Below are 14664 nucleotides of genomic sequence, written 5' to 3' on the forward strand. Positions count from 1 at the left end.
ATTTGTTCTTAACTGACTTGCCGAGTTAAAAAAAATAAAAACATTTAAAAAAATCACTCAGGAGATGTACTCATGCCGTTGGAGGAAAAAACCGACAATGGAGATTAATGAATGACTTAATGACCTTAACCAACGTCAAAAGCCCCTTCCATTGGTCCACTTTACACCAGTGCTAGCTTTGAAAACTCACATGAACATAGTGAGCCTTTTTGAAAAGAACATTCAGAAACTGGGACCCAGGAGAGTGCTTCATTCTGCCTGACCTATTTATTCAACTAGTGGAGAGATTCTGCAGCTGGCCCTGTGTTCCACTGCTTTAGAAGTGTCAGTTTACGTGAGGGTGGAGGTCCATTTTAAAGCGTGTCACTACGATTTATCAGGGTATTAAAGACGTTTAAATATGCTGTTTTCTAAAGCACCTGCAAGCCTGTCTGTCTGTCGGCCCGGCCCAGCCTGTCTTTCTGTCGGCCCAGCCCAGCCTGCCTTCAGCTGTGTATCATAGCTTTCTAAAGCAGCCTGTCTGTGCGCTAAGTAGGGTCGGTCCTGGTCAGTCCCTGGATGGGAGACCAGATGCTGTGCTAAGCAGGGTCGGTCCTGGTCTGTCCCTGGATGGGAGACCAGATGCTGTGCTAAGCAGGGTCGGTCCTGGTCAGTCCCTGGATGGGAGACCAGATGCTAAGCAGAGTCGGTCCTGGTCAGTCCCTGGATGGGAGACCAGATGCTGTGCTAAGCAGGGTCGGTCCTGGTCAGTCCCTGGATGGGAGACCAGATGCTAAGCAGAGTCGGTCCTGGTCAGTCCCTGGATGGGAGACCAGATGCTGTGCTAAGCAGGGTCGGTCCTGGTCAGTCCCTGGATGGGAGACCAGATGCTTAGAAGGGTCGGTCCTGGTCAGTCCCTGGATGGGAGACCAGATGCTAAGCAGGGTCGGTCCTGGTCAGTCCCTGGATGGGAGACCAGATGCTAAGCAGGGTTGGTCCTGGTCAGTCCCTGGATGGGAGACCAGATGCTAAGCAAGGTCGGTCCTGGTCAGTCCCTGGATGGGAGACCAGATGCTAAGCAGGGTCGGTCCTGGTCAGACCCTGGATGGGAGACCAGATAATGTGCTAAGCAGGGTCGGTCCTGGTCAGACCCTGGATGGGAGACCAGATACTGTGCTAAACAGGGTCGGTCCTGGTCAGTCCCTGGATGGGAGACCAGATACTGTGCTAAACAGGGTTGGTCCTGGTCAGTCCCTGGATGGGAGACCAGATGCTAAGCAGAGTCGGTCCTGGTCAGTCCCTGGATGGGAGACCAGATGCTGTGCTAAGCAGGGTTGGTCCTGGTCAGACCCTGGATGGGAGACCAGATGCTAAGCAGGGTTGGTCCTGGTCAGTCCCTGGATGTGAGGCCAGATGTTGTGCTAGGCAGGGTCGGTCCTGGTCAGTCCCTGGATGGGAGATCAGATGCTGCGCTAAGCAGGGTCGGACCTGGTCAGTCCCTGGATGGGAGACCAGATGCTGCGCTAAGCAGGGTCGGACCTGGTCAGTCCCTGGATGGGAGATCAGATGCTGCGCTAAGCAGGGTCGGACCTGGTCAGTCCCTGGATGGGAGACCAGATACTGTGCTAAACAGGGTTGGTCCTGGTCAGTCCCTGGATTGGAGACCAGATGCTGTGCTAAGCAGGGTCGGACCTGGTCAGTCCCTGGATGGGAGACCAGATACTGTGCTAAACAGGGTTGGTCCTGGTCAGTCCCTGGATGGGCGACCAGATGCTAAGCAGAGTCGGTCCTGGTCAGTCCCTGGATGGGAGACCAGATGCTGTGCTAAGCAGGGTTGGTCCTGGTCAGACCCTGGATGGGAGACCAGAAGCTGCTAGAGGTGGTGTTGGAGAACCAGGCCACTAGGAGGCACTCTTTCCTCTGGACTAAATCATATCCCAATGCCCCAGGGCAGTGATTGGGGACATTGCCCTGGACGATTGGTTTGTTCTTTGTATTATCTTTTACCAGATCTATTGTGTTATATTCTACTACATTCCTTTCACATTTCAAAAAATGTCAAAGTGTTTCCTTTCAAATGGTACCAAGAATATGCATATCGTTGCTTCAGGGCCTGAGCTACAGGCAGTTAGATTTGGGGATGTCATTTTAGGAGAAAATGGGAAACAAGGGTCTAATCCGGGGTAGCTGCTGTCTTGACAGGAACTAATGGGGATCCATAGTAAACCCCAGGAAGAGTAGCTGCTGCCTTGACAGGAACTAATGGGGATCCATAATAAACCCCAGGAAGAGTAGCTGCTGTCTTGGCAGGAACTAATGGGGATCCATAATAAACCCCAGGAAGAGTAGCTGCTGCCGTGACAGGAACTAATGGGGATCCTTAATTAATACACAAATATGTATCGGTCTCCCCTGTTACCATGTCTGACACTTCTCCTCTCTTTGTCCCCTCCCCCCCATCTCTTCCTTCCCTGCCCCCTCCACCCAGTGGCAGATAAATCAGGATGATCAACATTGTGATTGGATAACTGCTCTCTCTCTCGATCACACACAGCATTTGCAATTCCCTCGGCAACAAATGCTAATTTACTGCCAATTAGGTTCATTTGAGTCCCTCAGATAGAGATAAATGGGAGAGAGAATTCCATGGAATACCAAACTAGCTCATTGTAGACAAACCCTGCTGGAGAGACTCATTTGAATGCATTGTAAAGAGGATAACCATTTAACATAAGTGCTTATACTTTAGCTGTATGTACTGCAAGTCTATATATTTGACCCTTATTTTTACAAGGTAAATTGACTGAGAACACATTCTAATTTACATATTCAAACTGGGGAATAGTTACCAGGGAGAGGAGGGGGTATGAATGAGCCAATTAGAAACTGGGGAATAGTTACAGGGGAGAGGAGGGGGTATGAATGAGCCAATTAGAAACTGGGGAATAGTTACAGGGGAGAGGAGGGGGTATGAATGAGCCAATTAGAAACTGGGGAATAGTTACAGGGGAGAGGAGGGGGTATGAATGAGCCAATTAGAAACTGGGGAATAGTTACAGGGGAGAGGAGGGGGTATGAATGAGCCAATTAGAAACTGGGGAATAGTTACAGGGGAGAGGAGGGGGTATGAATGAGCCAACTAGAATCTGGGGAATAGTTACAGGGGAGAGGAGGGGGTATGAATGAGCCAATTAGAAACTGGGGAATAGTTACAGGGGAGAGGAGGGGGTATGAATGAGCCAATTAGAAACTGGGGATGATTAGGTGGCCATGATGGTATGAGAGCCAGATTGGGAATTTAGCCAGAACTGCAGGGTTAAAGACAGTTTAAAATATTACATGACATTACATTACATAATACTTTAACCAATACATGTAGTGTGTTCCCTCAGGCCACTACTCCACTATCACGTATTTACAATGCAACATCCATGTATATGTGTGTGTAGAGTGTGTGTCTTATCATGTGTATGTGTGTGTCTGTGTGTGTGTGTGTGTGTGTGTGTGTGTGTGTGTGTGTCTCTTAAACTCCCCACTGTTTCATAAGGTGTTTTTTTTTATCTGTTTTCTAAATCTGATTCTACTGCACGGGTCAGTTACCTGATGAGGAATAGAGTTCCATGTAGTCATGGCTCTATGTAGTACTGTGGAATAGAGTTCCATGTAGTCATGGCTCTATGTGGTACTGTGGAATAGAGTTCCATGTAGTCATGGCTCTATGTGGTACTGTGGAATAGAGTTCCATGTAGTCATGGCTCTATGTAGTACTGTGGAATAGAGTTCCATGTAGTCATGTCTCTATGTAGTACTGTGGAATAGAGTTCCATGTAGTCATGGCTCTATGTAGTACTGTGGAATAGAGTTCCATGTAGTCATGGCTCTATGTGGTACTGTGGAATAGAGTTCCATGTAGTCATGGCTCTATGTAGTACTGTGGAATATAGTTCCATGTAGTCATGGCTCTATGTAGTACTGTGGAATAGAGTTCCATGTAGTCATGGCTCTATGTGGTACTGTGGAATAGAGTTCCATGTAGTCATGGCTCTATGTGTTACTGTGGAATAGAGTTCCATGTAGTCATGGCTCTATGTAGTACTGTGGAATAGAGTTCCATGTAGTCATGGCTCTATGTAGTACTGTGGAATAGAGTTCCATGTAGTCATGGCTCTATGTAGTACTGTGGAATAGAGTTCCATGTAGTCATGGCTCTATGTAGTACTGTGGAATAGAGTTCCATGTAGTCATGGCTCTATGTACTACTGTGGAATAGAGTTCCATGTAGTCATGGCTCTATGTACTACTGTGGAATAGAGGTCCATGTAGTCATGGCTCTATGTAGTACTGTGGAATAGAGTTCCATGTAGTCATGGCTCTATGTGGTACTGTGGAATAGAGTTCCATGTAGTCATGAATCTATGTAGTACTGTGGAATAGAGTTCCATGTAGTCATGGCTCTATGTAGTACTGTGGAATAGAGTTCCATGTAGTCATGGCTCTATGTGGTACCGTGCGCCTTCCATAGTCTGTTCTGGACTTGGGGACTGTGTGCCTCCCATAGTCTGTTCTGGACTTGAGGACTGTGTGCCTCCCATAGTCTGTTCTGGACTTGGGGACTGTGTGCCTCCCATAGTCTGTTCTGGACTTGGGGACTGTGTGCCTCCCATAGTCTGTTCTGGACTTGGGGACTGTGTGCCTCCCATAGTCTGTTCTGGACTTGGGGACTGTGACGAGACTGGTGGCATGTCTTGTGGGGTATGGATGGGTGTCTGAGCTGTGTGCTAGTAGTTTAAACAGACAGCTCTGTAGATTCAGTTTGTCAACACTTCTTACAAAAACAAGTAGTGATGAAGTCAATCTCTCTTTGAGCCATGAGAGATTTACATGCATGTCATTAATGTTAGCTCTCTGTGTACATTTAAGGGCCAGCCGTGCTGCCCTGTTTTGAGACAATTGTAACTTTCCAAGGTCCCTCTTTGTGGCACCTGACCACACGACTGGACATTAGTCCAGCGCTTTATTATGGACAGACTTCTCCACATCTTAGCTACTGTTGTATCAACATGTTTTGACCATGACAGTTTACAATCCAGCATTACTCCAAGCAGTTTAGTCATCACAACTTGCTCAATTTCCACATTATTTATTGCAAGGTTTAGATGAGGTTTAAGGTTTAGTGAATGATTTGTTCCAAATACAATGCTTTTAGTTTATTTTGTATTTATTTAGGACAAACGTATTCCTTCCCATGCATTCTGAAACTAACTGCAACTCTTTGTTCAGTGTTGCAGTCATTTCAGTTGCTGTAGTAGCTGACATGTATAGTGTTGAGTCATCTGCATACATAGACACACTGGCTTGACTCAAGGCATGTCATTAGTAAAGATTGGAAAAAAAAGTAAGGGGCCTAGACAGCTGCCCTGAGGAATTCCTGATTCTACCTGGATATTGTTGGAGAGGCTTCCATTAAAGAATACCCTCTGTGTTCTGTTAGATAGGTAACTCTTTATCCACAATATATCAGGGGGTGTAAAAGCCATAACACATACGTTTTTCCAGCAGCAGACTATGATCGATATGTCAAAAGACGCAAGTCTAACAAAACAGCTCCCACAATCTTTTTATCCTCAATTTCTCTCAGCCGATCATCACTCATTTGCGTAAGTGCCGTGCTTGTTGAATGTCCTTCTCTATATGCTGAAAGTTTGTTTGTCAATTTGTTTACAATAAAATAACATTGTATCTGGTCAAACACCATTTTTTCCAGAAGTTTTCTAAGGGTTGGTAACAGGCTGATTGGTCGGTTATTTTAGCCAGTAAAGAGGGCGTTACTATTCTTGGGTAGCGGAATGATTTTTCTTCCATCCAGGCCTGAGGGCACACACTTTCTAGTAGACTTAGATTGAAGATATGGCAATATCGTTCGCTATTATCCTCAGTAATTTTCCATCCAAGTGCCTTGTCATTGTTGATAGACAATAATATTTTTTTCACCTCTTCCACACTCACAGAATTCAAAATTACAATACTTGTCTTTCATAATTTGATCAGTCATACTGTCCTCCCCCCAACCACAGTGTCACAGTGATGGATTAAACCCAAGTAAACTTCAAATCAAATCACATTTTATTTGTCACATACACATGTTTAGCAGATGTTAATGCGAGTGTAGCGGAACGCCTGTGCTTCTAGTTCCGACAACGCACTAATATCTATCAAGTTATCTAACAATTCCCCAACAACTACCTAATACACACAAATCTAAAGGGGTGAATGAGAATATGTACATGTAAGTATATGGATGAGCGAGGGCCGAGTGGCATAGGCAAGGTGCAATATATGTATGCCGAGGAACTTAAAACTTTGCACCTTCTCCGCTACTGTCCCGTTAATGTGGATAAGGGGGGGTGCTCTCTCTGCTGTTTCCTGAAGTCCACGATCATCTCCTTTGTTTTGTGGACGTTGAGTGAGAGGTTGTTTTCCTGACACCACACTCCGAGTGCCCTCACCTCCTCCCTGTGGACTGTCTCGTTGTTGTTGGTAATCAATCCCACTACTGTTGTGTCGTCTGCAAACTTGATGATTGAGTTGGAGGCGTGCGTGGCCACGCAGTCATGGGTGAACAGGGAGTACAGGAGGGGGCTGAGCACGCACCCTTGTAGGGCCCCAGTGTTGAGGGTCAGCGAAGTGGAGATGTTGTTTCCTACCTTCACCACCTGGGGGCGGCCGTCAGAATGTCCAGGACCCAATTGCACAGGGCGGGATTCAGACCCAGGGACTCCAGCTTGATGATGAGGGTACTATGGTGTTGAATGCTGAGCTGTAGTCAATGAACAGCATTCTTACATAGGTATTCCTCTCGTCCAGATGGGATAGGGCAGTGTGCAGTGTGATAGCGATTGCGTCATCTGTGAACCTGTTGGGGCAGTATGCAAACTTAAGTGTGTCTAGGGTGGCCGGTAAGGTGGAGGTGATATGATCCTTGACTAGCCTCTCAAAGCACCTCATGTTGACAGAAGTGAGTGCTACGGGGCGGTAGTCATTTAGTTCAGTAACTTGTTTGTCTTTCAATAAAAGAAGAGAAAGGGCATGGATTTTGAAGCAATCTACACGCAGAGGGTCGAGAGGGATGGAGGTAGGGAGAGGGAGGGAGGGATGGAGGTAGGGAGAGGGAGGGAGGGTGAGAGAGAGAGAGAGCGTGAGAGAGACCCAACTATTAAAATATCACTTCCCTAATCCGAAGAACTCGCCAACACCCCTGTCCACATCCGTCCACACCACCGTCCACACCACCGTCCACACCACCGTCCACACCACCGTCCACATCTGTCCACACCACCGTCCACACCACCGTCCACATCCGTCCACACCACCATCCACACCACCGTCCACATCCGTCCACACCACCGTCCACACCACCGTCCACATCCGTCCACACCACCATCCACACCACCGTCCACACCACCGTCCACACCACCGTCCACACCACCGTCCACACCACCATCCACACCACCGTCCACATCCGTCCACATCCGTCCACATCCGTCCACATCCGTCCACGCCACCGTCCACATCCGTCCACACCACCATCCACACCACCGTCCACATCACCGTCTACATCCGTCCACACCACCGTCCACATCCGTCCACACCACCGTCCACATCCGTCCACACCACCATCCACACCACCGTCCACACCACCGTCCACACCACCATCCACACCACCATCCACACCACCGTCCACACCACCGTCCACACCACCGTCCACACCACCATCCACACCACCATCCACACCACCGTCCACACCACCGTCCACATCCGTCCACACCACCGTCCACACCACCGTCCACACCACCATCCACACCACCATCCACACCACCGTCCACACCACCGTCCACATCCGTCCACACCACCATCCACACCACCGTCCACACCACCGTCCACACCACCATCCACACCACCATCCACACCACCGTCCACACCACCGTCCACACCACCGTCCACACCACCGTCCACACCACCGTCCACACCACCGTCCACATCCGTCCACACCACCGTCCACACCACCGTCCACACCACCGTCCACATCCGTCCACACCACCATCCACACCACCGTCCACACCACCGTCCACACCACCGTCCACACCACCGTCCACATCCGTCCACACCACCGTCCACATGACCGTCCACACCACCGTCCACATCACCGTCCACACCACCGTCCACGTCCGTCAACACCACCGCCCACACCACCGTCCACATCCGTCCACACCACCATCCACATGACCGTCCACACCACCGTCCACATCACCGTCCACACCACCATCCACACCACCGTCCACATCCGTCCACATCCGTCCACACCACCGTCCACACCACCGTCCACATCCGTCCACCACCGTCCACACCACCGTCCACACCACCGTCCACATCCGTCCACACCACCGTCCACACCACCGTCCACATCCGTCCACATCCGTCCACATCCGTCCACATCCGTCCACACCACCGTCCACATCCGTCCACATCCGCCCACACCACCGTCCACACCACCGTCCACACCACCGTCCACATCCGTCCACATCCGTCCACATCCGTCCACACCACCGTCCACATCCGTCCACATCCGCCCACACCACCGTCCACACCACCGTCCACACCACCGTCCACACCACCGTCCACATCCGTCCACATCCGCCCACACCACCGTCCACATCCGTCCACACCACCGTCCACACCACCGTCCACACCACCGTCCACATCCGTCCACATCCGTCCACATCCGTCCACACCACCGTCCACATCCGTCCACATCCGCCCACACCACCGTCCACACCACCGTCCACACCACCGTCCACACCACCGTCCACATCCGTATACATACGAACTCACAGCTTCACTCAGCGTTGTCTCCCGGCGATTTGATTCATTTGATTATCTACATTGTTTATTTCTTAAAACTGGAATCCATAGCTGTGAAACTGCCACGTCCGTTAGCGATGTTACAACAACAAAGACGTTAGTTCAACCAACACTGTATTTTTCCCTCAGACATCAATGCACATCAGGCTGTAGGGCTGTTTAATATGTTCTGTCTGAATGGAGTCAGTGTTTTAGACTGGGGCGACCAGTAGGACTGTTTAATATTTTCTGGAGTCAGTGTTTTAGTCTGGGGGCGACCAGTAGGACTGTTTAATATGTTCTGTCTAAATGGAGTCAGTGTTTTAGACTGGGGGCGACCAGTAGGACTGTTTAACATGTTCTGTCTGAATGGAGTCAGTGGTAACCATGGTTGTCTGGGGCAACCAGTAGGACTGTTTAATATGTTCTGTCTGAATGGAGTCAGTGGTAACCATGGTTGTCTGGGGCAACCAGTAGGACTGTTTAATATGTTATGTCTGAATGGAGTCAGTGGTAACCATGGTTGTCTGGGGCAACCAGTAGGACTGTTTAATATGTTCTGTCTGAATGGAGTCAGTGGTAACCATGGTTCTCTGGGGCGACCAGTAGGACTGTTTTGCCTATCGCGGATCTCAGCTTACAGAATCTGATTAATACGTTCTGTCTGGCTGGAGTCAGTGTTTCAGAGGCAACCATGTGTGTGTGTGTGTGTGTGTGTGTGTGTGTGTGTGTGTGTGTGAGGTTGTTCTAAGTCATCTGTTGTAAGGTGCTGCCCTCCACCACACTACCCTTCATAGGACACAGAGTTGTTATTTAGGCTCAGTGGGACCGCTCTATATTTAGCTTCTGTATTAAAGATTCCGACGTTGGTCATCGATACCTCTTCAAAACCCACATATCCTGAATTAGCTGATGAAAGTGAACAAGTTACACCTTTTGTTTATGTATTTCAGTGTCATATTTCCTTTTTGTTAGAGAAATGTACAGTCGTGGCCAAAAGTTTTGAGAATGACACAAAGTTTGCTGCTTCAGTGTCTTTAGATATTTTTTGTCAGATGTTACTATGGAATACTGAAGTATAATTACAAGCATTTCATAAGTGTCAAAGGCTTTTATTGACAATTACATGAAGTTGATGCAAAGAGTCAATATTTGCAGTGTTGACCCTTCTTTTTCAAGACCTCTGCAATCCGCCCAGGCATGCTGTCAATTAACTTCTGGGCCACATCCTGACTGATGGCAGCCCATTCTTGCATAATCAATGCTTGGACTTTGTCAGAATTTGTGGGTTTTTGTTTGCCTCTTGAGGATTGACCACAAGTTCTCAATGGGATTAAGGTCTGGGGAGTTTCCTGGCCATGCCCCCAAAATATCAATGTTTTGTTCCCCGAGCCACTTAGTTATCATGTTTGCCTTATGGCAAGGTGCTCCATCATGCTGGAAAAGGCATTGTTCATCACCAAACTGTTCCTGGGTGGTTGGGAGAAGTTGCTCCCGGAGGATGTGTTGGTACCATTCTTTATTCATGGCTGTGTTCTTAGGCAAAATTGTGAGTGAGCCCACTCCCTTGGCTGAGAAGCAACCCCACACATGAATGGTCTCATGATAGTTTACTGTTGGCATGACACAGGACTGATGGTAGCGCTCACCTTGTCTTCTCTGGACAAGCTTTTTCCGGATGCCCCAAACAATCGGAAAGGGGATTCATCAGAGAAAATGACTTTACCCCAGTCCGCAGCAGTCCAATCCCTGTACCTTTTGCAGAATATCAGTCTGTCCCTGATGTTTTTCCTGGAGAGAAGTGGCTTCTTTGCTGCCCTTCTTGACACCAGGCCATCCTCCAAAAGTCTTTGCCTCACTGTGCGTGCAGATGCACTCACACCTGCCTGCTGCCATTCCTGAGCAAGCTCTGTACTGGTGGTGCCCCGATCCCGCAGCTGAATCAACTTTAGGAGACAGTCCTGGCGCTTGCTGGACTTTCTTGGACGCCCTGAAGCCTTCTTCACAACAATTGAACCGCTCTTCTTGAAGTTCTTGATGATCCGATAAATGGTTGATTTAGGTGCAATCTTACTGGCAGCAATACCCTTGCATGTGAAGCACTTTTTGTGCAAAGCAATGATGTCAGCACTTGTTTCCTTGCAGGTAACCATGGTCGTCAGAGGAAGAACAATGATTCCAAGCACCACCCTCCTTTTGAAGCTTCCAGTCATTTATTCGAACAATCAGCATGACAGAGTGATCTCCAGTCTTGATACAGTGTGCAGCATAGAGTACATAGTCCTTTAGTCTCTGTGGATCTGGTGGAGGCTGGTGAGGGCCACAGCATATGGGGAGAGAAACTGTTCATGTGGAGGCTGGTGAGGGCCACAGCACGGGGAGAGAAACTGTTCAGGTGGAGGCTGGTGAGGGCCACAGCACGGGGAGAGAAACTGTTCAGGTGGAGGCTGGTGAGGGCCACAGCACGGGGAGAGAAACTGTTCAGGTGGAGGCTGGTGAGGTCCACAGCACGGGGAGAGAAACTGTTCAGGTGGAGGCTGGTGAGGTCCACAGCACGGGGAGAGAAACTGTTCAGGTGGAGGCTGGTGAGGTCCACAGCACGGGGAGAGAAACTGTTCAGGTGGAGGCTGGTGAGGGCCACAGCACGGGGAGAGAAACTGTTCAGGTGGAGGCTGGTGAGGTCCACAGCACGGGGAGAGAAACTGTTCAGGTGGAGGCTGGTGAGGTCCACAGCACGGGGAGAGAAACTGTTCAGGTGGAGGCTGGTGAGGTCCACAGCACGGGGAGAGAAACTGTTCAGGTGGAGGCTGGTGAGGTCCACAGCACGGGGAGAGAAACTGTTCAGGTGGAGGCTGGTGAGGTCCACAGCACGGGGAGAGAAACTGTTCAGGTGGAGGCTGGTGAGGTCCACAGCACGGGGAGAGAAACTGTTCAGGTGGAGGCTGGTGAGGGCCACAGCACGGGGAGAGAAACTGTTCAGGTGGAGGCTGGTGAGGGCCACAGCACGGGGAGAGAAACTGTTCAGGTGGAGGCTGGTGAGGGCCACAGCACGGGGAGAGAAACTGTTCAGGTGGAGGCTGGTGAGGTCCACAGCACGGGGAGAGAAACTGTTCAGGTGGAGGCTGGTGATGGCCACAGCACGGAGAGAGAAACTGTTCAGGTGGAGGCTGGTGAGGGACACAGCACGGGGAGAGAAACTGTTCAGGTGGAGGCTGGTGAGGGACACAGCACGGAGAGAGAAACTGTTCAGGTGGAGGCTGGTTTGTCATGATTATTAACCTGATCCGTTTGCATGAGGAAAGTCTTCAGGGCATGCTAAAAAAGTATTTGCATGTCATACAGGATACAGCTGAAGTCATGCATTTAATCTAACAGCCTCAAGCAGAGCTCACTGCTCAGACTTTGTTGAAGTAGTCTAGCAGAGGGCTGAGCCAGCGTCAGTTTTTAGATAACGTTTTTTTTAAAGTAGAAAACGGTTGGTTTCTGGAATGAGGAGTCACTAGCCACACCTACAGCTTCGGGTTGTTATTTTTTTAATATATATTTTTTTACATAGGTGACAGATCTGGTACACTCACTCTCACACACTGTACATCTTCAAGTTGCTCTGTCACGTCTTGCCTGGCTGTTGGAAGCTTAGAAGATGGCTGTGAACAAATGTATCAAGTACTTCCTCTTTGTTTTCAACCTGCTGTTCTGGATCAGTGGATGCATCATCCTTGGAGTCTCCATCTACCTCAAAGTGAACCCTGTGTTTGGGGGGTTGTTACCGGGGCTGAACCTGCTGATAGCCGTCGGTACCATCATCACGGTGCTTGGCTTCCTGGGCTGCTTTGGTGCCATCAGGGAAAGCCGCGTCATGCTCATGCTGTTCTTCGTCGGGCTGCTCCTCATCTTCATCCTCCTGGTGATCGCTGGAATCCTGGGAGCTGTCGGAGTGAATAAGATTGAGGAATGGTTGACGGAAAAGCTGCTACCACTGAGGAACCAGTCGTCTTTGTTCCAGATGTTCATGCAGAAACTGGAAGAGCAGGCAAAATGTTGTGGACTGATCCATGGACCTTCAGACTGGGGCTCAACAGTCCCCGCATCTTGTGACTGCCGTGACACCACTCAGGAGTGCAAACTCGCAGACGGACAACGCAAAGTGTACTTGAGACCTTGTACCAAGTTGGTGATGTCAGTCATCGCGAAGGGTACATTCATCACCCTGGGGATTGCATTTGGCATCGCAGTCTTGATGATCTTTGGAATGGCCTTCGCCATGACCCTGTATTGCCAGATTGGGGAGACGTATGCCACGTTAAACTAGGTACAGCTGCACTATACTATAGCACCTTAACCTAGGTACATCTACACTATACCACCCTAACCTAGGTACATCTACACTATACTATACCACCTTAACCTAGGTACATCTACACTATACCACCTTAACCTAGGTACATCTACAATATACCACCTTAACCTAGGTACATCTACACTATACCATACCACCTTAACCTAGGTACATCTACACTATACTATACCACGTTAACCTAGGTACATCTACACTATACTATACCACCTTAACCTAGGTAGATCTATACTATACCACCTTAACCTAGGTACATCTACACTATACCATATCACCTTAACCTAGGTACATCTACACTATACCACCTTAACCTAGGTACATCTACAATATACCACCTTAACCTAGGTACATCTACACTATACCATACCACCTTAACCTAGGTACATCTACACTATACTATACCACGTTAACCTAGGTACATCTACACTATACTATACCACCTTAACCTAGGTAGATCTATACTATACCACCTTAACCTAGGTACATCTACACTATACCATATCACCTTAACCTAGGTACATCTACACTATACCACCTTAACCTAGGTACATCTACAATATACCACCTTAACCTAGGTACATCTACACTATACCATACCACCTTAACCTAGGTACATCTACACTATACTATACCACGTTAACCTAGGTACATCTACACTATACTATACCACCTTAACCTAGGTAGATCTATACTATACCACCTTAACCTAGCTACATCCACACTATACTAAACTGAATTGAGGTGGAATTGACTCCAACCCTTTGTATTGTAAAGCATCCCATTGTGTTTTTCTATATCATATACCCGTGCCAAACGACAATCTGACTAGTTTTTCTGATTTATGATAAAGGATGTCAGTTTCTTGACCTGAAGTTGATTCATCCACATCTCGTTGAAGATGTGTGTATGTGTATTTTTTAAGTGAATTAGTTTTCTACTGCTCAAGACTTGTCTCTGAAGTAGGTGCCTGTGGTGGTCATACACTCAGTGGTGTCAAGGACTTCAGTAAAAATACTTTAAAGTACTACTTAAGTAGTTTTTTTTTGGGGGGGGGGGGGGGGTATCTGTACTTTACTATTTCTATTTTTGACAACTTTTACTTCACTACATTCCTAAAGAAAATAATGTTATTTTGACTCCATAAATTTTCTCTCATTTTGACAGGTCCAATTGACGCGCTTATCAAGATAACATCCCTGATCGTCCCTACTGCCTCTGATCTGGAGGACTCACTAAACAGAGAACATCCCTGGTCATCCCTACTGCCTCTGGTCTGGCTGACTCACTAAACAGAGAACGTCCCTGGTCATCCCTACTGCCTCTGATCTGGAGGACTCACTAAACAGAGAACATCCCTGGTCCATCCCTACTGCCTCTGATCTGGAGGACTCACTAAACAGAGAACATCCTTTGTCCCTCCCTACTGCCTC

The 14664-nt window shown here is 48.5% G+C and overlaps 1 protein-coding gene and 1 pseudogene across 2 annotated transcripts in view; both read left to right on the plus strand.

Annotated features, from left to right (window-relative positions):
• Positions 1–14440, plus strand: part of LOC139394266 (zinc finger CW-type PWWP domain protein 2-like) — a 57820-nt gene extending 43380 nt beyond the window's left edge. For both annotated transcript variants that reach the window (XM_071142292.1, XM_071142291.1), the window contains one exon: positions 14399–14440. In XM_071142292.1, the coding sequence (XP_070998393.1) occupies positions 14399–14425 (27 nt within the window). In that variant the 3' untranslated portion in view covers positions 14426–14440. The remainder of the gene's footprint in view (positions 1–14398) is intronic.
• On the plus strand, positions 12521–13189 carry LOC139394264 (tetraspanin-8 pseudogene; annotated as a pseudogene).
• Positions 14441–14664: the final 224 nt, after the last annotated feature.

This window comes from Oncorhynchus clarkii, unplaced genomic scaffold, assembly GCF_045791955.1.
Source record: "Oncorhynchus clarkii lewisi isolate Uvic-CL-2024 unplaced genomic scaffold, UVic_Ocla_1.0 unplaced_contig_8629_pilon_pilon, whole genome shotgun sequence".
NCBI lineage: Eukaryota > Metazoa > Chordata > Actinopteri > Salmoniformes > Salmonidae > Oncorhynchus > Oncorhynchus clarkii.